This window comes from Sinohyriopsis cumingii, chromosome 13 (genome assembly GCF_028554795.1).
Source record: "Sinohyriopsis cumingii isolate HCF-2022 chromosome 13, ASM2855479v2, whole genome shotgun sequence".
Lineage (NCBI taxonomy): Eukaryota > Metazoa > Mollusca > Bivalvia > Unionida > Unionidae > Sinohyriopsis > Sinohyriopsis cumingii.
The window spans coordinates 37,483,960-37,509,706 of NC_142973.1; the positions used below are offsets into that span (position 1 = coordinate 37,483,960).

A 25,747-nucleotide genomic window follows, 5' to 3' on the forward strand; every position below is an offset into this window, starting at 1 on the left:
GCATAGACCCAGATCTCACTACACATTGCATAAGCCCAGATTTAACTACACACTACATAGACCCAAATCTAACTACATGCTGCATAGACCCAGATTTAAATACACACTGCATATACCCAGATCTCACTACACACTACATAGACCCAGATTCAACTACAGACCACATAGACCCATATCTGTCTTCAGACTTCATAGACACAGATTTAACTACCCACTGCATACTCAGATCTAACTACAGACTGCATAGACCCAGATCTAACTACAAACTGTATAGACCCAGATCTAACTACAAACTGTATAGACCCAAATCTAACTACAAACTGCATAGACCCAGATCTGACTACACACTGCATAATCTAGGGTCCAGATATGCAGTGATATTCTAGGGTCCATATATGCAGTGATAATATAGGGTCCAGATATGCAGTGATAATCTAGGGTCCATATATGCAGTGATAATCTACAGTCCATCTATGCAGTGATAATCTAGGGTCCATATATGCAGTGATAATCTAGGGTCCATCTATGCAGTGATAAGCTAGGGTCCATATTAAGAGGTGATTTAGGCAAAGATGCTGCTCCACACAGTCTCTCATTTTACATAAATATGCAGAGAAAATGGTTAACTTCAACTTTTCACTACTCAGTGCCTTCAGGCCCTTCCTACATCATGTTTTTCAAATATTAGATTTAAACTCCATATTCTTTATCTATATATTTTAAAATTTTCTGGGCCTTATTCAAAGAAATAACAGGAAAGTAGATTTTTGTAATGGTCCTTATTCAAAGAAATAATAGGAATGTAGATTTTTTCTGACATTAAAATCTATCTTTTCAGGGCGAAGGAGGAAAATTCCGCCGCGCACCCTCATGGCGTAAAAAGTTTAGGTCAAAAGATGGCAAGAGTAAAGATGGCAGTGATGATAGCGAGTCAGGAGAAGGTGGTTCTCAACAGTCTCCACAGCATGTGCGTCGTGGAGCTGAGAGTTCACTTCAGAGGCGTTCAACAGAAACTATGCGGAACTTTTAACCAGGAGTTAATCATAGGAGTAAAAAATCTCATATTTTAAATAATAAAATATTTCACTCATTGTTGGCATTTCGTCACCTCATGTTTGGAAATCTCAAATCATTTTGTCTCATTCTAGATGAAAAAAGGGGCAAAAATAACATAGTACTGGTCTGCAATTCAAATGAGTGTTATTTGCTTTTCTTATCATTACTTAATTTTTTTTTAAAAAGCTATGGTAGTCCTTAAATATTTGGTTGTAAAAGATTTCCATCCAGATACGTATTTGAATGTTACTCCAAGTTGGACATATTGAGTTATTTTGCTACCAAAAGGGTCATTCACTCTTTCTTTTCAATTAGAAAAACATTTAAAACAGTTTCACTTAAGGAATTCTTGAAAATAGAGCAACTTCAGTTTTCATTCATAAAGATTTGATGACAGAAAGATATTTTCCAGTTTTGTAAGATCAGTGTGAGACACATAAATAGTCTTATGTTTTGTTACATGAATGGTATCAAAATTAAACTTTTTAAGTTTAATTGCATTATGTAATATCGTGACTGGTCCACCCGACAGCTTACCACATATTAACTACATTTTCATCATAAAGTATGTTTATTAAACAAAAAGGTTACATGCAGCCAAAAATTTTGTGAACATAGGCTGTGGCACTGACATATTGTATTTAATACACTGAATTATATAGAATTCGTTACAGTCTGGTCAGTTCTTGATACCACACGTTTATTTCACTGCCATGAATAGTTTCTTAATTTATCAAGCTTTTTAGGACTTTACAATGTAATTACTTTTCTTTCTCTCTAGATAATAATTTGTGTGCTAAAGAAAAATCATCGTTATTTCCTGAATATTTTTCTGCAAAGTTAATGTTTCTGTTGTATACTAATGTGCCAAGAAAGTTGAAGTTTAAAGCAAGTTTAAAATGGACTACAATAAGCAAGTTACAATATATCCTTGCTTGCAAATCATGAACAGTTGATAATTTTGTGGGTGTAAGGACCCCCCCCCCCGTTTTTTTTCAGCTAAAATAATTGGTTTTATTTGCAATTTCTTCAAGATTTCCCATTGTCAGTTTTTCCTGTTGTATGATTTAGTGGTATATACACTAAAGGAGGCAGCTCCATTGCATGTCTATTGGAACTGGAGCCTGGCCGTCTATAGGTAACATTAAACCTAGGCCCAACACTGATTGACAGGTAACCATAGTTCAGAGACTTGAGATACCTTTTAGTGTACTTGCTATCAAGTATGAACAAGTTTTCATCTTCACTTATATGTTCTATGAACAATTGGAATAGCATCATTTGAAAAGTTGTACTAGCTGAATATTTTAAATTGAATATTAATTTTGTCTGTCAGCTATTAGATTAAATAACTAACTTAAGGACTACACATATGTAGACAGATGTACACATTGTCATGACAAACAAATGGGATATTCAGTGAAGATCTCTTATGTGCCCTTATCAGTGTCAGCACACTTTTTGTTGGACTATGTTTGCAACTCAAAATGCATATCTCTATTTGAATTTTGCAGTGTTTTCCATATTATTGTAAAGTCTTAGGCTTTTTTCTTTGCATTGTTTTACAGTGCTCCATCTGATGGGAATGAGTAGTTTGAAAACTTTTTTCTTACATTTTTTTGTTAATTATGAACAGTGTTAAGGGAGAATTCACCACTTTTATATACCCCATTCTAATCAGTCATTACACACTGATAAAAAAATCTTTAAATGGGATAAAACTGAGAACTGAAGGAATTAGTTCACTTAAAATATTTTTGTTAACTAAATAGAATATGGTCATCAGTCTTAAATATGGGTAAAATATCCCTTTATCTATGAATATGGGTCAAATACCCCTTTATCTATGAATATGGGTAAAATACCCCATTATCTATGAATATGGTTAAAATATCCCTTTATCTATGAATATGGGTAAAATATCCCATTATTTATGAATATGGGTAAAATATCATTATGAATATGGGTAAAATATCCCAATATTTGTGAATATGGGTAACTTATCTCATTTATGAATATGCATTGAAATATCCCATTAGTTATGAATATGGGTAAAATATCCCATTATTTATGAATGTGGGTAAAATATCTCATTATTTATGAATATGGCTAAAATATCTAATTATTTATGTATATGGGTAAAAGATCTCATAATATCATTATTTATGAATTTTGGGTAAAATATCCCATTATCTATGAAATTAGGTAAAATATCCCATTATTTATGAATATGGGTAAAATATCCCAATATTTGTGAATATGAGTAACTTATCTCATTTATTAATATGCATTGAAATATCCCATTAGTTATGAATATAGGTAAAATATCCCATTAGTTATGAATATGGGTAAAATATCCCAATGTTTATTAATATGGGTAAAATATCAGAATGTTTAATAATAGGGGTAAAATATCCTATTTTTTTATATCAATATGGGTAAAATGTCCTGTTAATTATAAATGTGGGTAAAATATCCATTATTTATGAATATGGGTAAAATATCCCATTATTTATGAATATGGGTAAAATATCTCATCATTTATTAATATGGGTAAGATATCCCAATATTTGTGAATATGGGTAACGTATCTCATTATTTATTAATATGCATTGAAACATCCAATAGGTTATGAATATTGGTAAAATATCCCACTAGTTACGAATATGGGTAAAATATCCCAATGTGTATTAATATGGGTAAAATGTCCTATTATTTATAAATGGGGGTAAAATATCCGTTATGTTTCAACTGTAATATTTTGTTTCATAGGTATTACAGAATGAACAAGGTGACCATTGTATTTAGTATTGAAACTTATTGGAAATTTTAAAACCATGGCATTCAGAAAATTTAAGTGTTCAGATATTTAGATTAATGATGGTATTTTAAAGCTTTCTTTCAATTTTACTGAATGTTATCAATTATGGAAGTAATAGACCATTTCAAAATTGGTTTTCCGGGTTCTTCCTTCACCATAACTACTGACTGCCATGTATGGCCTATCCTGTGCTGAAAAATGGTGTTAAGCCAACAACAACAGCAACCACCTTTTCAAAACTGGATCTTACATTTCAACACTTTCAGGCTGAAGGATGAAATCCCTATACATGTTCCTTTTCAAATTAGAATGATTCACTGGCAAATTCAGTGATATTGATGTCTTAGAGGAAAATGTTCCGTACCATTCTACAACCTTGCCATATTTGCAGCCATTCATTGTATTTCATTTATGTAAACATATAAAGATAATAGCATGCGATAATTCATTTGATTTTATGAAGTCTCAATCTTGTAACTCCTGTACTCGAGTCATTGTAGTGTCATTCTATACTCTCTAATTCTCTTGAATTTCTGTATCAAAATACATGTATTTGCATACATAAATAATCCTTCAAAGAAGGGTGTGATTGCTTAACTTGTAGAAAATTTGAGCTTTTAAACTGTTTTGTTAAGAACTTATAACTATACCATAGTCATGTGATAGTATATAGACTAAGTTCTTAAGTTTATTGTATAAATTTGAATTATGTAATCTAAGTCAGGGAACCATACTGATAATGTGTCTGAGTGTGTTTTGTATGGACTGAATTTTTCATATGTAGCGTATAGTGTAGGTGTAGTGCATGTGTTTTAAGATACCCTCCTTAATGTGAGGTGGGTTTTTTAAATTATTTTATTCTCCTCTGACCAAATTTTATGGATTCATTTACAAGAGATCAAAAATAAAACGATGCAAAAAATAGAAAAACTAGCAGGAAAGTGCAAACATCAAATGAGTATGAAGTGCATAACTGCATGATGCATAAATGCAGTTTTTGCATTTTTTTGTTTTTACAGTTGAATTATCATATATACTGTGTTTGCTTTAGTAAAAGGCAGACACAAAAAGCATAGAGCCAGATCTGCTGTCATATAATACGCCAGCAGATCAGGGTCTGTTAATGTTTGTTCTGCTGATTAGTCCTAACACACTGCATAAACTCTGATCTGCTGGACAATTATGCAGTGAGTGTCTATGTATTTTGATAGGGCCTGTGTGTGAGTATATATGGGTACCAGCTTATAGCATGCATCCATCTACAATGTGCTGTTGCACATTGCATAGCTCTGTATTGGTGACAGATTAATGTCAATGATATTTACACTTGGGAGTGCATTAAACACAACCAGATATGGAACTATTAAATTGCATTAGTTTTTTTCTTTCTAAATGAACAAAGAAACAAAGCATTTTGTAGTAGTTAAATGTTACATCATTTGCCATCATTGATGCATTTTCTGCGTCGACCCCTTACAGTAAATCCATTCACTCCATATCATGAGTCAAATTGGTCAAGTTTTATTTCATAATTACTACTTAATTCATTTCACTTTATTTAGGTTCCTGGTTCACCAGTACCAGCTGTGATGTGGTTTCTTTTAATACTGAATATTTATGTTTTAAAAAGAATTATTCAGACACTGCCTTGTTGAAATATCCCTCCAAATAAGACTCCCTCACTTAAAACAGGAGTCTGATATTTTAGTCCCATAAGCAGCATTACAGTTAGGGATAGCTGGATTTTCAGACTGGTTTGTAGAACACTGGCATTGAACCACTATTTTCTTGACAAATAAATGAGAGATCAGATCACTCAAACTTAAAATGGCTGTATGTCTTTTACCTTGTATTTTGACAGAATTCAGTCGTTAAGAAATTTCTTTGTTGAATATATCTGACAAGTCCAGTAACAGCATCCTTGGGATTTTCAGGATATTGTTTCAGACTGTTGCGTATATGCACATGATGAAACATGTACATCAGCTAGCACCATTTATACCATGTACTTGTTCATTTACACTGTTACCAATGTTATAGACATTTACAGGCAGTAAACTAAGCCATTTACATGTGTCATTGTTGAAGTTATGCGCCTCGGAAACTTGTTGCATATTTTATCACCAAATAGGCCGATGTGATTGATATTAATTAGCTCCATATTGACAATAGTGGTAATTTACAGATTTATTCACACATCTCGTGTGAGTTTCCTGGAATCATAGGTTAGACGGATTTCAGCTAGCCATGAAAGTTATCCATTCTTAAACAGAAGCAGTAGCTAGCCATGTTGCATTTGACACAACTAATTTGCAAACTGTGATATATTTATTTCATAAAAACAATAGTACAGTCAAATGTCAAATATCTTGACTCTCTTGCGAGACGTGGATTGTACCTAGATAAATAATAATGCACGGTGGTCCCTTACTGTAACTATTTAAGTGAGGCACAAAAGTGTACCATGTTATTGAATAGGTTACCTCATCCTCAGTAAATTATTATTGAAAAATATAATTCATCTAGTATAGTGGGAATCCACAACCATACCTGTGCATAGCTGCCAAGTGTCCTGTTTTTCCCCTATTTGTCCCTTATTTTGGTCCTGGATACAGGTGTATGTTTTTCTTGTTAAAAATCTATTTTTTTAAATTAATTACATTCAGAATTTCCTTGCAATATTCAGTTTAGAACAGGCACCTGGTTCCATCCTGAGAGAAAATGTATTGCATGTATATAGGGATGCAGAGTTCTAAAATATGATTGGTTCATTCAAAGTCAAGGCTACCATGCCAGTCTTTAAAAGCCATATTGGACTGTGTAAAACAGTTGCTGCTATCGCTCATCTTTGAAATATTCTACTTCTAGTCACGTTGAAAAGGAAAGCACAAGATTCAGAATTTTCTCTAGCAAAGAAAAGAACAAGCAGGAACTGGGAGGACAATTATGCCCTCATGTTTAAATTTGTGAAACCATCTTGTAAAGGAGGAAACTTTGTGTTTTGCAAATTGTGTAATTGTGATTTAAATATTAGGACATAAAACAGCATGAAGAAGCTAATAAATAAATGTCAGCTTGCTGCTTCATCATCAGCAGCACAACCTGAACTTATAACATTTTTAAATACCAGAGAGAACCTTGATATAATTTGACTGGAAGTTTGTTTTACTAAATTTCTTTTAGCAATGAACCATTCCTTTCAGTTGCTAGTGTTGCTGGCGATTTTTTTCACATACTTTTTCCAGACCTTAAAATCACAAAGGATTATTCGTGTGCTAGAACAAAAACTGTGTGGTAAAAAAAATCGCTCAGAATTTAGACAATCAGTAAAAGATGGTACATTGAAATCAAAAATAATTGAAGAAAACAAGGCGTGGAAAGGGCTCCTATAAACAGCCTGTGTCTGATAATAGTGTGTTGCACTCTTGCACCTTCTGAATGGGCTCTCAAATAGAACAGAGTGCTAGTTCAGAAGGTGCAAGAATCCAACACATGCATCTTTGACAATAAATAATTAAATTATTGTCCTACTTCACTAATGTTTGTAGATGTTGTAAATAATTACATAAGCATTAAAGATTTAAAAATCAGTATTTGTCCCAGAAAATCAGTATTTTTGCCATAAGCAGTCAGTATTTTTGTACACTGGGGTTGGCAGCTATGCCAGTGTTATATCGTGGATTGTTTTACACTGAGGGTCTTTATAGCAAGGGACTACTTTAATAAAAAAAATTGTGAATCCAAAGGATGTACCATTTGGTCAGGTCAGCAAAATATCTGGATAATTGATGGACAATTTATGTTTTACTGTATCTGTACATATGTGTTAAATAGTTACAACTCAGTCTCATTATTCTTGTATCGATCATATGATGAAAAATTAAAGTCTGAATGTCTTTCAGTTTAGTGGTCTCATATTAAAGGAATAGACAGGGAAAGTCAGATTAAAGGGTTGAGATCATATTCTGAAAACATATATAATGACTATGCATTGAATTGTGAAATAATTTCGATGTGTTTATATAGATTGGAAAAATCCTACCCAAAACCAACCCAAAGAGAGATATCATTGGTATCAGGACAGAATCAGTCCTTGGTACAAATCTTAGTTCCAGTAGGGTTGACTTCTTCCTATCCTGCCGATATTACAAATGGAAAATTATTTTGCTGACCCAGATATTTGAATCAGCTGGTTTTATGTAGCTAATAATAGCAAGGGTCATGCTACAAGGCGAAGTGGGCGACCAAGTCACCGGTAATTGTAAACTTCACTTCTTCTGTTTAGAAATCAAAAATGACTTTGTCCTGTTATTGTTTAGACATACAATGACTGACAGTAGTTTATGACTTTCAAGAGGGCCCCGAGAAGCCAAGTGGTCTAAACCACTCACCATTACAGATCATTGCCATCTTACCTTTGTCTACTTGGGTTCGAGTCTCGGATTCAGCCAATGTGGGTATGTGAGAAAGCTTGCCAGTAGTTTCTCGTGGGTTGGTGGTTCTGTTGGGGGTTTTCCTCGGTTCTTCACCATCTATACTGGCCACCATTTATAGCCTATCTTGTGCTGAAAAATGGCATTAAACCCTGAAACAACAACATGACTTTTGAGATGCTGTGCTGTGTTGTAGCCCAAGGTGAAATGTATTTATGCACTGTTGTCATAAATTATGCCAACAAACAAACTCTTGCACATAACAGGTGTGTGTTTTAATAGCTAACCAAACATTAACCCTTTCTCAAGAAAGAGATCACTGCTAGATTTCCTGAAGCTAGGCCTACTGTATTATTGATGATGAAAATTTGCTAACTTCTGTTTTGAAAATTAAACATCACTTTGTAAATATTAATTTGTTTTTTACAAATACAATTGGTGAAGAGCAGTTTCTAATTTTTTTTAAAATGAAGATTTTAACTGCCTTGTTTGAGTAGTTTTCGTTATTAAATCAGTTTGAAGCTATAAGGGATCCTGTAATGGTGGACATCACTGTTTCTTTTAAATGCCACTTCATTAGGTTGTCTGTTTTTGTAAATAATTGAGCAAATAGATTAAGGAAAATGTATAATTCAATGAAAGCAAAGTCTAAATATTATGGGATAAAAGATTAAGCCTAAATATTTAATCAGGTATGTCAGAACATATGGGACAATGCTGTGTTGTGGAATTCGAAAAAATGCATGGTCAAGGTTGTTTTCTGACATCATTCATTTTTGTGAAAATGCAAAAAAGATCGTGAAGCAAATACTATTTTACCAATGCATGTCATTACTACCAGCACATATGCAGATTAAAAAAAACATAAAAATGTACTCCCAGTGGATTATTGTAGTGAGCTAGAAAAATGTTAAGAAAACCCTCGTTCTAAAAACATGCTTTTACATGGTACAATAGGTGTTCATGGTTGTGTCAATTCCATTGGCAGTCATATATCGACTTTAATCAACTTTAATGCTTCAGAGTGTTTTCTATGAATAGTTATCAGCAACAATGACATTATTACAAATTTTGTCAGCAACAATGAAATTAGGACAGAAAGTATGGTATGAAGTCACTTGTGAATTTGTTCTTATGTATATGTTACACGGGTTTAGAAATCTTTTTGACTGCAATTTTATACAAAACTTTTTGAAAATAAAATAAACTAATTAAGTGGTAGTTTAATAATTATTTTTTGCATTGGAGTTACAAGGCTCTAATCTTGTTACTCCTGTCAAATTAATTACAATGTATAGTTTCTGCTGTGTCTTTTAAAGTCATATGGCCAAAATACACTGTGTATCTTGGTCCAAATGTATATGTATGAATACAGTGGGTATGAATATAACAATTTTTATACACATACAAAATGTGTTGATAATAAGCATGAAACAAATGTTTCAACTTCTAAATAAACTGTTGCTTAACATTAATGTTAGATGTATACTGAGAAATAGAGGACATATTTAAAATTAAAGTAAAAGAACACAGACTGTTCAGTAATGAATGTCACTGCTGAAAGTCGAGCTCTGTCCCTAGGGTGAGGAAAGTGCTTTTATGTCACTATCAACTAAAAAATATTCATATGTACTGTGAAATCTCTTTTTATTTGGTGGGCTTAATATTTTCAGTCTTTTTTCTAAATAAAAAAAACTTTTACATTTCATTGTTGCTTGAATTAGTGGAAAGGGTAAGACCAGAATATACCAAATGTTTGCACATACTGGAAATGAAGTAGAGAATTCTCATATCTTCTAGAGAACCAAGATTAAACTTGGGCTTCATCTATGATAGTCTGACAGCCTGTAACTTTACTTATTTTATAATTATGAGACTTTTGTTGCCATTTGTATGGCTCTTCACAACAGTTGTAGTGCATGTAGTGTTACTCCTGTCTATATGACAGTCTGTTGACAACAGTTGTAGGGCATGTAGTGTTACTCCTGTCCATATATCAGTCTGTTGACAACAGTTGTAGGGCATGTAGTGTTATTCCTGTCCATATGTCAGTCTGTTGACAACAGTTGTAGGGCATGTAGTGTTACTCCTGTCTATATGTCAGTCTGTTGACAACAGTTGTAGGGCATGTAGTGTTACTCCTGTCCACATGTCAGTCTGTTGACAACAGTTGTAGGGCATGTAGTGTTACTCCTGTCCATATGTCAGTCTGTTGACAACAGTTGTAGGGCATGTAGTGTTACTCCTGTCTATATGTCAGTCTGTTGACAACAGTTGTAGGGCATGTAGTGTTACTCCTGTCCACATGTCAGTCTGTTGACAACAGTTGTAGGGCATGTAGTGTTACTCCTGTCTATATGTCAGTCTGTTGACAACAGTTGTAGGGCATGTAGTGTTACTCCTGTCCACATGTCAGTCTGTTCACCGTACCTTGCTTAAGGTTTGCATTTAGGTCAGTTTATGTGAACTGTGGTGGGGCATTCATGTTTCATGAACACATTTCTACTGACTCCAGTTGCATGTGAAATTCAGATTATGTCAATTTATCAGTTTCCAGGAACTGTGTTGTGGCATCCATGTTTTTTTATATACATTTCTAGTGTCAACAGATGACTGTTATGTTTAAATGATGTAGATATGTAAGACATTTCTTATCAGAATTGGAGGTTTTAACTTGAGTTTGAGATTATATGCTCAAAAATGTCGTTAAAATCTGCAGCCTGAGTGGGCAATATTTTTTTAAATTATCAATCGTGGTAATGTGTGAGTTGTGGTCCTGTATATTATCCAGTTCAAATTTCACTGGCTGTCCAAAAGATAGGTTCATCCATTCACTCATTTGAGTGTATGGTATAGTCCTTCGTTCATTCATCCATTCACTCACTTGAGTGTATGGTATAGTCCTTTGTTCATTGTGCATCATCCATTCACTCACTTGAGTGTATGGTATAGTCCTTCGTTCATTCATCCATTCACTCACTTGAGTGTATGGTATAGTCCTTTGTTCATTGTGCATCATCCATTCACTCACTTGAATGTATGGTATAGTCCTTTGTTCATTGTGCATCATCCATTCACTCACTTGAGTGTATGGTATAGTCTTTCGTTCATGATGCATCATCCATTCACTCACTTGAGTGTATGGTATAGTCTTTCGTTCATGATGCATCATCCATTCACGGTTGTTATTTGTAGTTTTTTCACAGAAACTACTTGACCATTTTGTACACGATTTTATGGTGGGCATCTTGGCATTAAAGTTTTTCAGATTTGTTCAAATGTTGACCTTTTTCTGACATGGCCATCTTTAGTAAAAGTTGAAAAACCTTTCAACAGCTTTTCAAAACTGCTCAACAGAATTCAACAAAATTTTATAGAAAGCATGAGGGCATGAAGGTCTTTTAGATTTGTTCAAAAGATACTGATGTGCCTTCAAAATGGCCACCATAATTACTGATAGAAAAACTTTTAAACAGCTTTTCAAAACAGCTGGACAACCAGTGACCAAACTTGACAGCTTCGTGGCATGAAGGTCTTTAAGATTTTTCAGATGATGACAATCTGTCTTGACCACCAGTAGTGAAAACCAATAAACAGCTTCTTAAAAACTGCTGAACAGAACTGAACCAAATTTGATAGAAAACATCATGGTGTGAAGGACTTTCAGTTTTGTTCAGCTGATGCTGACCCACCATCAAATATAGCTGTGATTACTATAAAATAAAATAAAAACTTTAAATGACTTGTTTTCAAAATACACTTGACAGAATTTGACCACATATGACAGGAAATAAAAACTACTAAACATAATTTGCTGAAGATTGAAAAATCTAAAAATAACTTATTACAAAAAAGACACCCACTGAACAGAATTTGACCACATTTTATAACATCCTGGCAGTTTTACATAACTTATGTCAATCTTCAATTAAATACATCTACTGTTACTAAAGATAAAAAGATCTTTCAACAACTTTTCAAGGTATACATAGCAGTATTGCACCAAATTTGACAGAAAACCTCTTTGCTTAAAGGCCCTTTCAATTTATTGAAATAATGCACATCTGCCATCAAATATGGCCACCATAAAATAAATATATATATATTTTTTTAGACATTTTCATCTCAGAACTTTTTGGCAGAAATTTACCAAATTTGAAAGGAAACATTGACATTTCAGGCTGGCAGATTAGTACAAATGATGCTGAAATATAATTAAATATGGATGTTATTACTAAAAATAGAAATTACTTTAAATGACTTCTCAAAAACCACTTGACAAACTTTGAACAAATTTGATCCAAAAATCTTAACATGAAGAGCTTTTCAATTTGCACTAGTTATGCCATTTTTCAATAAATGTGGATACAACTACTTATATTTTAAAAAAACAAAACTTTTATAATTTAAAATAAACCATATGGCAGAATTTGACCAAGTTGATAAAAAGCATTGGCGGTTGAATACCTTTTATATTTATAGAAATTATGCAGATCCACTATAAAATATGGCCACCATTACTTAAAATAGAAAAACATTTATGCAAGTTTATCAATAAAAGCACTCAACAGAATTTGACCATCTCGGACATAAAGCATCCTGATCATATGAAATAGTTTGAAAGTATAAAATGTAGAGATGCCTTGAAAAGATTGTTTTCAGAACATTGGAATAAATTTCTACAGAAAGCATACTGCCAATCCAGATTGTATGAACAACTGGTCATGCATTTGGATATTAGGCTGATGTCAGCTGAGTGAGCCCCATGTGGGCCTCTTGTTTTTTTGGTTGTATTAAAATAAATTTTCTTGTCAGAGAGATCTTTAGCTGTATTATGTTTTGTTTGCATTCTTATTATTTAGGCAGCTCTGTTTTTGTTTAGGTTGTGTATTTTGAGTAGCAGCTATTTTATCATCATTAACCTACATTCTCACTATAAAACTAGGAGAGGGTAAAACTTAGTGATTTAGCTTTATATAACTGAAGGTAAACATCTTGGAATAAGATACAGATTCAGGTCATTTTTTCAAAGTTCCATTGAATGTGTCTGAAGTGTCTGAAATCTAATTAGAGAAGTTTATAGTAGTTTTTAACCCACAAGTGTTTCCTTTGTAGAGCAAAAAGAATTGCAACATATTCTTGGCTTGTAGAGATTTCAATCCATCCACGCTTTCGACCCAGCATTGGTTCTTTGTTACTAAATATAGTTTGTACAAAACTTTATGGTCTTGCTAAAGTTAGTAATTGAGAATATATCCAGTTGCCATTTATGTCAGATTTATAAATAAAGGGAGGCACATCAAATTTAGATAAATTATTATACTTGATAGTATTTATCTCCCTTGGATATTGTTTCTGATGGTAATGTGTCAAACAGTAGTAGAAACTGCTTTTAAAAGAAAATTACAATAATGTCTCTAATATTGTTTTAAATGTTAATATAAGTTCATTAGCGACATACAAATGAAAATATTAAAAAGACTATTAAGAGCAGTAAAGTGTATGATAGTGAGATTGAATGACGGTGTATCTGGTGTTCTGTTTTAATGCCCAAGCTTATGTAAATTAGGATCTCTTCAACTGTGAAGTGATGGATCTTTTTGTGTTTTTTGAATCATTTACATAAAAACACCTTTAGTTATTAAAAAATTGATTATGCTGTCCTCTTTAGATTTAACAAAATATTCAGTGACGCAACAAAGATGTTTACCTAGAATCTGAACGCAGGTATTATGGTCCTGGTGTTTAGCTTAGGTTATCCTCCTTTATTCACTGTTTTGTATTTAGTTTGCCTGAACTTTGAACTAAATAGCAAATATTTTACACATTGTAGAACTGGACCTTCTATTACTTTCTCTTTGGGTTGAGTTTGTAGGTTGACTTGACTTATGTTTAATAACTATGAATATGTACAACTGTAATCAGTGACAACTTCACTCATTCAAACCACAGGTAACTGAAAACACCTTATTGTCGTACCCCATCATGGATGTTGCAGAGCAAAATGTTAACATTGTTCATTAGGGTATCCATAAACATAAGTTTAGTACTGTCAGGGTTGGATTTAGTTTCATAATGATTTGTGCCCCTTAGTTTTACAAGGATACATTCTTTTAATTATTGGAGCTTGAACTAGAATCACTTGATCCAGTGGCCTTTTATCTTAATAATTATTTTTAGGACAAATCAACTTGACAGCAGTATTAGTGTTCATGTATTTTACATGCCTGTTGCAATATTTGTGCATATGAGGCATATGTCATGGCTGCTTGCCACTTGATAACTAGACTTAAAGTAGCCTAGGACACTGATAATATTGTTATAAAAAAAAGTTAATTCACCTTTCAACTTTGAACTTTCTGAATGAAATCTTGTTCATGCTGTACCAAAAATGTCCATGCTGTAACATGGTTATCTAAATGTCCATTCTATAACATGGTTATCTAAATGTCCATTCTATAACATGGTTATCTAAATGTCCATGCTATAACATTGTTATCTAAATGTTCATGTTATAACATGGTGAACTAAATGCCCTTGCTATAACATGGTTATCTAAATGTCCATGCTATAACATGGTTATCTAAATGTTCATGTTATAACATGGTTATCTAAATGTCCAAGCTATAACATGGTTATCTAAATGTCCATGTTATACTCAAAACTAGATGTGTACCCAACAGCTAAACAGCTGTACTCAACTGTGCGGAGTACACCATGTTCTGCTGTTATATAATGTACTGGCAGGTTAGGGTCTAATCAGTTTATTCTACCTATGATCTCATGCAAACATTTTAGACCCTTATCTCCATTTATAATCTCACATTATATATTGTTAGGTCTGGGTCTGTGCTGCTTGGAGTCCATGCAGGTTCAGGTTGAGTGTTTTACACAGTCATATATAGTCTATATATGGCAATGTTGGTTGGTAATCTATTGCATACAACAAGTACTACAGTTCTTTCTTTTTGCCTTTTTGAAATAAAAAACTAGTATACATCATACTCGCACTTCCATCCATCCAACATTTCTGTCAGCCCAACAGTTTTAAAGGGCATTTGAGATGAAGGGGTTAAACTTGTTACACTTGTACACCATTACTACTAGAGGGTACTACATTGGGGGGTAGCCATCAACAAGGTCAAGGTCATGGATCAATAGTTTACATTTTCTTCACACTTGACATTCTGTTGGATAATTTTTATACTGCTTGAGATTAAGGCATGAAACCTGGTACGCTTGTGCATGATCGGTATTGTGTCATGCACCACATTTGGGATCATAGCTTGAAGGTCAAGGTGATGGTTCAGTATTTTACATTATCCATCACACTGTCTCTTCCACTGAATCGTTTTAAACCATTTGAGATTAAGGGATGAATCTTGATTTACATTATATGTTATCATTAGTAGGGGTCAAGTCTTCAAAGTCTGCATGGTGTTATATGTTCAATTTTTCTATTAAACTTTCAACTATATAAATGTAGATCAATTTTTAAGGGATGCAACTTGATAGACTCGCACACAATGGTTTGTTGAGTGCCACATTAAGATGTTAGGGTTCCTACACTAATGGAAAATTGGTTGAACAAGCCAGGGCAAAGTAACGTTTTCCGGACTGGGAAAAGCACTTTAATTTTAAAAATATGGATCAAAGTTGGGTGAAAAACAGAATTTTCTGCTGCCACCTGATCACATAAAGAAATACCTAATTGAGCTGTGATTGAAATGGCATGTGAATTTTAGACAGTTGTTCAGTCAGTTGAGTTATAATTGCCATATGGATCATTGGGTGCTTGTTCTGAACATATTGATATGGTGGTTTCTTTGTAATCAGCTTTATATTTGTGTCCTTGCTTGTGTATAATATATGTAGACCGTTCAGTTGTAACATTGTGTCAGCATGTGAGAGAGTTGTCAATGCAGAATTATATGCTAGGTGTATACTTGACAATAACTGCATTAAATATACAGTCCATCCTTAGATTACACTGAAAATGGATGTTGGGGCACCAACCAGACAGAAGTGGATATTTTAAAAAAAACGAGTCTTGATCCTTTTTATACAAAGGTATATAATTTGTAAGGGCTTTTTGATTGGTAACAGTTTTCCATATAGATAATTAAGACTGTCTAGAATATATATCAGAACCTTACTGATGTTGTTGCTGATCAGAACCTTGCTGATATTGTTGATGATCAGAACCTTGCTGATATTGTTGATGATCAGAACCTTGCTGATTTTGTTGATGATCAGAACCTTACTGATATTGTTGCTGATCAGAACCTTACTGATCTTATTGATGATCAGAACCAGGCTGATCTTGTTGCTGATCAGAACCAGGCTGATCTTATTGCTGATCAGAACCAGGCTGATCTTGTTGCTGATCAGAACCTTACTGATATTGTTGCTGATCAGAACCTTACTGATCTTGTTGCTGATCAGAACCTTACTGATCTTGTTGCTGATCAGAACCTTACTGATCTTATTGATGATCAGAACCAGGCTGATCTTTTTGCTGATCAGAACCTTACTGATCTTATTGATGATCAGAACCAGGCTGATCTTTTTGCTGATCAGAACCTTACTGATCTTGTTGCTGATCAGAACCTTACTGATCTTGTTGCTGATCAGAACCTTACTGATATTGTTGCTGATCAGAACCTTACTGATCTTGTTGCTGATCAGAACCTTACTGATCTTGTTGCTGATCAGAACCTTACTGATCTTATTGATGATCAGAACCAGGCTGATCTTTTTGCTGATCAGAACCTTACTGATCTTGTTGCTGATCAGAACCTTACTGATCTTGTTGCTGATCAGAATCTTACTGATATTGTTGTTGGTTATTTGACTAGACAGCTACAAAAAGGTTACTCAATGTTTAGTGCATTACACTAGGTTCAAATCTTGCTCCAATAAACCCAGGTCAGCTGTGCTGTTTGTCCTTTCAAGGCACTTGACTATTTGTTATTACGCTGAATAGTTCATTATGTGTTAATGTTGCATTCAACACCAGTCTACCATCTGTAAAGTTATCATTACATCACAGTAGTCATTTTTATTTCATTTCTTTCCTGTTGGTGTGAGTGAAGTTGTAACTGACAATCTTATATTTATGTTTTTGTCTGGATAAGTAAAACAGGTTGTTTTTACTTGAAGTTTACCTTAAGTTTACATTTCTCTGAGTTTATTACTTTGTGTTTCATAAAAGGTGCAATAATTTCTGCATATTAATCTGTAGGATTGCGTTATCCTTTAAAGAATGTACCATTATCCTATAAACAATGTACCAGTATCCTTTAAAGAATGTACCATTATCCTATAAACAATGTACCCTATCGGAGCTTTAAATTGCATTAGTATTTCAGTAAGAATATGGATAATATCAACATATCATTTTCATTATTTTGCAATTACATGTAGTAATTAACAGTTGTATCACAGAACATTACAATAATTCACTCACTCGTTTAAGTTTTCTTCCCCAGTAAAGTTTGTAGCATATAAAGTGGCAGATATAATTTACCTATCTAATTGTGATTTTTACCCAACATGTTTAGTCTTTTATGCTGTTGAAAAGCTGTGACAGTAATAATCACTGAAAAAAATTCTGTATGGCAACATCTTGGTAGAATTTAATGCCATTCTAAGGGGAGGTGATTCATAATGCCATTCCAACGGGAGGTGATTCAGTTGTGTTTTTTTTCTTGTCTCGTAGGATGATAATATGATTTGGATTAGTTTGTTGTTTCAGATCTAATATTAAGGTAAATGACTCCTTTGCAAAGTGATATCAAGTGTTTTGACACAACAAAAATAATTTTGACAAAGATCCAGATTTTATGTCTCTTTAAGTAAAAATTAATCATAGTGTAACGTGAACATGATGTGTTTTTAAAAAAAATAATCTCTTATTTATTTTGTTATGATTTCATCCAGTTATATTAATACCAAGTGGTGAACTCCAACGTGAAATGCATGAAATTCTGTCATTGGAAAAAAATGCACAATAATTGTGACTAAAAACATATTTATCCTTGCTGCCCGTATTCTGATGATTGTGTAAGATACATGCACACGTGCATACAGACACATAAACATACACCCATGCATGCTAATCATTGAGTGCTCATTTTCTTGCATCCCCTTACACTTGCTTATAAGTCAAAACCAGACAGCAGAGATCCCGATCTTCCCTCACATAATACATTGGAAGATCATTATCTGTATTGTTTCTTCTACTGGTTACCCCAATAACAAACTTTATAGACCTAGATCTGTTGGTGCATTATGTGACGGTTCTGGGTCTGTGCAGTTTGCAGTTGGACTTAGAACAAGTAAAGATGGTAGGTGGCACACATGTAATAAGCATATGTATTTATTGCTAATTTTGTACAGATATTGTAATGGAAATATTTTATTTGTACCATTTTAACACTTATGCAAATTGTAGTTGTGTTAATTTGAAAGATATGTATGTAGTCTGGTGGATACGTTGGGTCTCTGATTGCAGATGGAGCGCCATCTATTCTGCACTCAGGATCACATTAAAGATGATGCAAAGAAGGAATGTCTCACGTTTTATTTTCTTCTTACTTTCTGGAAGTGACAATAGCTATGCCCTGGTTTCATACCACACTCTCTCCCCTGTAATTTTCAAAGAAGGAGAATTACAAGTTCTTCATCTCCAGTATGAATTATGAGCTCTTAGACTCCAGTGTGAATTATGAGCTCTTAGACTCCAGTATGAATTATGAGCTCTTAGACTCCAGTATGAATTATGAGCTCTTAGACTCCAGTGTGAATTATGGGTCTTAGTCTCCAGTATGGCTTGCACACTTGTAGTCTCCCAAATATATATGCTGTTAGTCTCCAATATGACTTATGAGCTCCTAGTCTCCAGTATGAAGTAGAAATGTTTGGTCTTCAATACAAATTATGGGCTCTTAATCTACAGTATGGATTACAGTCTCCAATATGAATTGCATACTTTTAGGTTCCAAAATGTATTATTGGCTCTTAGTCTCCAGTATGAATGATGGGCTCTTAGTCTCCAATTTGAGTTACAGATTCTTAGTCTCCAGTATGAACTGTGGAATCTTAGTCTCCAGTGTTAATTACAGGTTCTTAAGTCTCCAATATGAATTGTGGGCTCTTAGTCTTGAATATGACTTGCATGTTTTTAGTCTCCAAAATATATTACAGGCTCTTTGTTTCTAATATGAAGTATGAGCTCTTAGTCTCCAGTATGAATTACAGGTTCTTAGTCTCCAGTAGGAATTACAGGTTCTTAGTCTCCAGTAGGAATTACAGGTTCTTAGTCTCCAATATGAATTACAACCTTCAGATATAACATTCCATAATGAAGCCTCAAGAGTTGGAGATGCAAACAATTGAAGAACACTGTAAAACTTAATGATGTCAAAAACTATTGAACTTGCATCGTATTTTGTTCTAAAGTCATGAAACATTTTTGTAAAAGACAAACTGCAAATTTAGATCCCAATAATTTGCATCATCTAGTTTTTTCAGTTAATAACTTTACAAGGAATCTATACATTTGTTTGCTTATGTGTATTATTTCCTTTTCATGTCTAGCTAAACTATAGGCTCTCAAGTATAATATCTAGAGTTTGCATCTTTAAAATTCATATTAGTGTCCTTGTACACACACACGCACACACACACACACTTTTTTGTCCATGTACATAGTCACTCTTATTCAAGTCAAAGACGGAAAACAAGAAATAGTTAGTCCATTTATTATCATTTGACAGGCAATACAAATTAAATGTTCTCCACATTTTTTTAAAAAGTCCAGACCTTTTTGAGCCAAATTAAATTTTAAGTTATCTTTTACAGACACCTGTATACATTTTCCAGAAATGTTTACAGCATCTAAATAGTTACCCTACATTTGAATAGTTAACAAGAACTTTGAGAGAAATATCATACAAGTATTAAAGATAATAATAATAATAATGAGGACTTTGTATAGTGCCTAATCTTTAGAAGCTCTAAACGCTTTACAACATTAGACAACACCTATAACATAAAAAAACATATAATGATATGATTACAAAAAACAAACACCATGCAATTAGAAAACAAAAAAACATGCTGAAAATCTTTAGGGTAGGAAACATTATTAGGTCTTTTAAGTTTGTTCTTGCAGTCGAAATAAGTGAGTTTTAAGAGCACACTTGAATGGGATCACTTTGTCTTTGTGTCTAAGTTCAGTGGGTAATTCATTCCATGTTGCTGGGCCCTGGTATGCAAAAGAACGTTGTCCATATGACTTTGTTTTCATAGTGGGAATAATGAGTATATGATTGTCAGAAGAGGAGCATAAGTATCTTGGTGGTGTGTACACATGGGTGAGGTCGGATAGATATGTTGGACTAGAGTCCGTCAGTGAAACGTAGCAAAGAGAACAAATTTTGTGTTTGATTCTGGATTAAATGGATAGCCAGTGTAGGGTATAGAGCAGCGGGGAGGTGTGCTCTGATCGTGGTACGATCCGAGCAGCTGTGTTTTGAAGTTTCTGGAGTAGATATTGAGATGAACCAGACAGAATTGAGTTACAATAGTCAAGTCTTAAAAGTACTAATGAACACACAAGTGTTTTAGTGGCATCAACTGAAAGATATTTGGAAATGGAGCTGATGCGTCTCAGCTCAAGATATGCAGCCTTGCATATGTTCATGACATGTTGGTGCAATGTGAGAGTACTGTCCAGAGTAACACCTAGGTTTCGTACTGATTGTGTGAATTTAATGTTGGTGTTGCTGATATTTATTGTTTGAGGTAAAGGATGTGAATGTGAAAGTCTTTGTGTTGTGATCAGGATGGCCTCAGTTTTATCATCATTCATCTGCAGCTTGTCACATGTCATCCATGATTTCACATCAGAAATGCATCTCTCTACACCTTGGATGGTAGCATCAACTTCAGTTGGGTGGCTAGATTTGTATATTTGGGTATTATCAGCATACAATTGGTGAGACACTGGATGATCTATGACACTTGAGAGCAGCTGAGTGTACAGAATGAAGAGAACAGGACCAAGAACAGACCCATGTGGAACACCACAACATAGATCAACTGGGCTGGAGTGTATTCCATTTGCAGACACAATTTGTGTCCTGTTGACCAATTAGGATTTGAACCACAGTAAGGCTGTATCATGAATGCCAAATACATGCTGGAGACTGTGAAGTAATATATCATGGTCTATTGTGTCAAATGCTGCAGACAAGTCAAGGAGGGTGAGGACTGTAATCTTTCCGTTATCCAAAGCAGAGAGAATGTCATTAACTACTTTTAGAAGAGTAGTTTCAGTACTGTGGCAAGGGCGATATGCAGATTGTACATTGCTAAAAAGACACTTTGAATTCAGATGAGATACAAGCTGGGATAGAACAACTTTTTCTAAGATTTTTTTTATATGAATGCTAGGTTAGAAACTGGGCGGTAGTTCTTTAAATCGTTATGGTCTAGTGTTGGTTTCTTCAGCAGAGGCTTTACAATGGCAGTTTTGAGAAATGATGGGAATTCCCCAGATGAGAGAGAGGTATTAATAACAACAGATCGTGAAAGCAATACTGGATCTAAGCACTCAAGCAGCATTGATGTTAGGATTGGATTAAGTCGACATGACTTTGGTGTACTCTTCATCAGGATTGTACGTATGAAATCCATAGAGACAGGTTCAAATACTGTATGGTGACAATGAGTTAATTGAAATTGTCGTGTCAATCTTATCTCTGATGGTTTGTACTTTTTCACGGAAGAAATTTGCAAACATGTCCGGAAGGTCTACTGGAGTGAAGGTAGTTGGAAGTGGTGTACATATGTTCCTTGACATTAGCTTGTTAGTAATCTCGAAGAGCTCTTTGCAGCTGGAACTTTCCATGATCTTAGTAATGTAGTGGGCTGATTTCGCTGCATGGACTATATTTGTGACATTCTTCTTAGCGGCTTCATAGATTTGCGTATGAATAGTGAGTCTGGTGGAAAGTCAAAGCCTCTCAGCTTTACGGCGGTCTCTTTTAGTAGTGCGAAGCTGGTCCCTAACACTGCTATACCATGGAGAACACTTTTGAATTGATACTCTGCACTTGGTAGCTGGGGAATGTTTGTCGAGCAATGAACGCAGACAGTTATTGAGTTGTTCTGCTGTAGGAGGTAAGCAAGTTATTATGTTTGCTTGGATGTCATGCATTAGTTTGGTTTTATTTATCATACGAAGGTTTCTCTTAGTAGCAGATAAAGGTGGAGGGTTAGGGACTGATACGTCAAGATGACATATAATGCAGAAGTGATCTGATGCAAGTTCGTGGGATAAACATTAAGAACATTCTAAGAACTTTGATAGCCATGACTTCTATCGCAGGGCCTGGATCGGGAATAGTTATACTCTAATAATATGTATGTGGTTACCGCCCTCATGAGAATACATATGCAAGAAATTAATTTGATTGTGGATTAGTTCTTTCTTCGCTGAGCTAATAACCCATTGTATCCAAGACCATAAAGCCTGTGCTGATATATCTTCCTTTCCCCCTTTCAGTAGAATAAATAAATGATCTGATCCGTCAGCTTCAGGCACTAATTGATTGCACATGTGGGGTCCTGTAGATGCCCTTGAGGGGCTATACCTTTGCTGAGACAGTGAGTTCGTGCCGTAGATGTGAGCAGTGATGGATTTGACAGGTATGGGTCCGAAATGGCACCGGGAGGCCCGTACTAGATATAGTTTATTCGATTATCGATGTCAGAACCGGCAGTTTTGAAGGGATAGGATAAGGCGGGATATTTGATCATCATACCATGCCTTTTCAGGTATAGTCGATGCCTTGTCTTAGCCGGTATTAGCCAGTCCCCACCAGATGGCAAAGTTCAGTCCATTGCTAGTTTCCACGATGTTACGACTCTAACGTCTTAAATCAAATAACAGAAAGAAAACAAAAACCAGCAGTATTTTTGTAAAATTCAACAAATGTTCCAATTCTCTAAATAATAAAATGAAAATATAAGAGGAACTTACAATATTGTGAATTTAATCCCAAATTATCCTAAAAGATCTATCGCAAAACCAAACTATATAGAATATTCTAGAAACGAATTCCACCGCCTGGATGGCCTAGTGGTTAGAGCATCCGCCTCGGAGGTCGCGGGTTTGAACCCCAGCCGAGTCATACCAAAGACTTGTATTAACAAAAATGGTACTAACAGCTGCCTTGCTAGGCGCTCGGCATTAAGAGGTTAGTGTTAGGACTGGTCGGCTTGGTGTCAGAATAATGTGACTGGGTGTGACATCATGCTACATGTCTGCGGCATGATGCCCCAGTGCTAGACATCACAAATCACACACACAGAAACGAATTCGATGTCTTGAATGTGCTTATGCATCAATGGTCTTCATTGTTTCAGTAGTCTTTGAATGAATTCACACAAATCCCAAAATAGTGCTTTAGTCCAAAAGTTAATGAGCACTTTATAATTCCAAAGAATAATTTTAAATTAGCATTTGCTCTCAAATTATAAATGAACGCAACTAAAACTGATTCCTTAAAGACTGATAGGAATGAATAATTTTCATGTAAACAACATTATATAAAAATCTAAGACACAATATGATGACCAGGATGTGGGTCATTTTCCAATCAAATCTGGAAACAAGTTCGCTTCTTAAGTACATTCAATTTTTTTAAAAATAAGTCTAGACAACAGACTTTCCAAGGGGAAAACTCAAATCCAAGTAATTATGTATACAAATGATCATGATCTTAAAGAATAATCTACAATCGTGGAAATAAATTAGCTTTATAATATGCTGTTTACAAATGACCCTTACAATCTGCAATCATAGATAAAAGTTAAGAACAATAAATAAATATACATATTAATAATGTCGGGGTGGAGAAAGTCGGGATATTGGTCACATTACCCGGTCCCTTCAGTACCTGGTACTTGTTGAAGCCAACGAAAAGCCGGTATTAACCGTAGCCGATCAAACTCTGATGTCTTTGCAAGCCCAGATAGGCTGGGATACCAAATTGGAATTGGCCCTATAGGTATCACCGAGAAAATCTGAGGAATTACTGCGCGCAGCAATAATACAACTGATTTGCTAGATCTCAAAGCACGAATTAATAATTTTTCCGGTAAGAAGATGCTACAGTAGACCTCTGCTTGGCCTCAGGTCACAATTAGCATTTTCTAATCAAAACTATTACCTAATGGAGAATTTCAATCTGGAAAGTTCTGAATGTTTGCAACAAAAAAAAATGTTAGTTATAATTAGATAATATGTTATCAAAATTGCAATATAGAACATGAAACATGTCCGAAATCCAAGGGGAATCCCAATAACTTAAGACTCATACCCAAATAAACATGTTTACTTCTATTAATAATAATCCTAATATTAAGACCGTGCAGACAGAGAATATTATCTGTTTACAGAATTTAACAAATCAATGATTCAGGTCAAGTGAAAAATAAACTTGATTTTGGACACGTTTAAGTTCAGCATACAATGTTACATTACAATATCCATATAACGAAATAAAAACAAATTTAGAAAAGACTAACAAAAATGCTAATTAGATATACATAACACCGTCCACCTATAAAGATTCTGCCCGTAAAAAGCTGTTCGGTGAGGTGGTGTCGCCCTTAATACTGATTGTGTCTGCATCCTTAATCGTGCATGCCCTTGCTTTCTAAATTGTAAACTGTTTAGCTAATATTGTCTCCCATATCTTTTACATCCAGCATGGACAAATGTCGCATGTATGGCCCAAACTGTACTTCATGCAAATCAGACCCACAGCTCGACGAATTTGTCCAATATTTCTTCTGGGGGTCGAACATCTCCCTAGACACAAAGTCTCAAAGAAGGGTAGACGTCAAAATTATTTTCGACGTTTGATTAAATCCTCACAAGGGCAGTGTGAGCGCTTCTATATATTAGTTCTCGCAACAGGCTGGACTAATTTTTTTCTAATCCAATCCAACTGTTGGCGATCACGAATAAGGATATTCGAACGGGGTTAGAATACAAATTATCTAATGGGATCATTCCTCATTATACCGCGTTTATTTTGCCGATTGCCATAATGACCGTCCTATTTCTCTCATTCGTTTCGATGAATTTCGTCAATACTTTGGGGGTCGAACAAATCCATATGTACAAAATATCAAACGATGATCCATTTTTAAATCTTGTTATGATGGGATTGCGTATTACATACATGGATATAAGATGCAATCTCTTGTAGGGCTATGTTACAGCTAACGTATTCCCCCCTCCCCACCACCACCACCATTTCTGTAAGTTGGCTAGACAAATTGTTATTAGACCTTTCCTACTGTTGGAGCAGATCCATAACTAGAAACCGTCAAAGAGGTGTAGGTGCATATTCTT

At 34.5% G+C, this 25,747-nt stretch overlaps 1 protein-coding gene across 3 annotated transcripts in view; it reads left to right on the plus strand.

Annotated features, from left to right (window-relative positions):
* LOC149785221 (liprin-alpha-1-like) overlaps window positions 1-11,910 on the plus strand; it is a 152,320-nt gene extending 140,410 nt beyond the window's left edge. For 2 of the 3 annotated variants that reach the window (XM_089979042.1, XM_089979043.1), the window contains one exon: window positions 839-11,910. In XM_089979042.1, coding sequence (XP_089835168.1) covers window positions 839-1,030 — 192 coding nt within the window. In that variant the 3' untranslated portion in view covers window positions 1,031-11,910. The remainder of the gene's footprint in view (window positions 1-838) is intronic. The other variant, XM_089979044.1, reaches the window with a different exon arrangement.
* The last annotated feature ends 13,837 nt before the right edge of the window (window positions 11,911-25,747 follow it).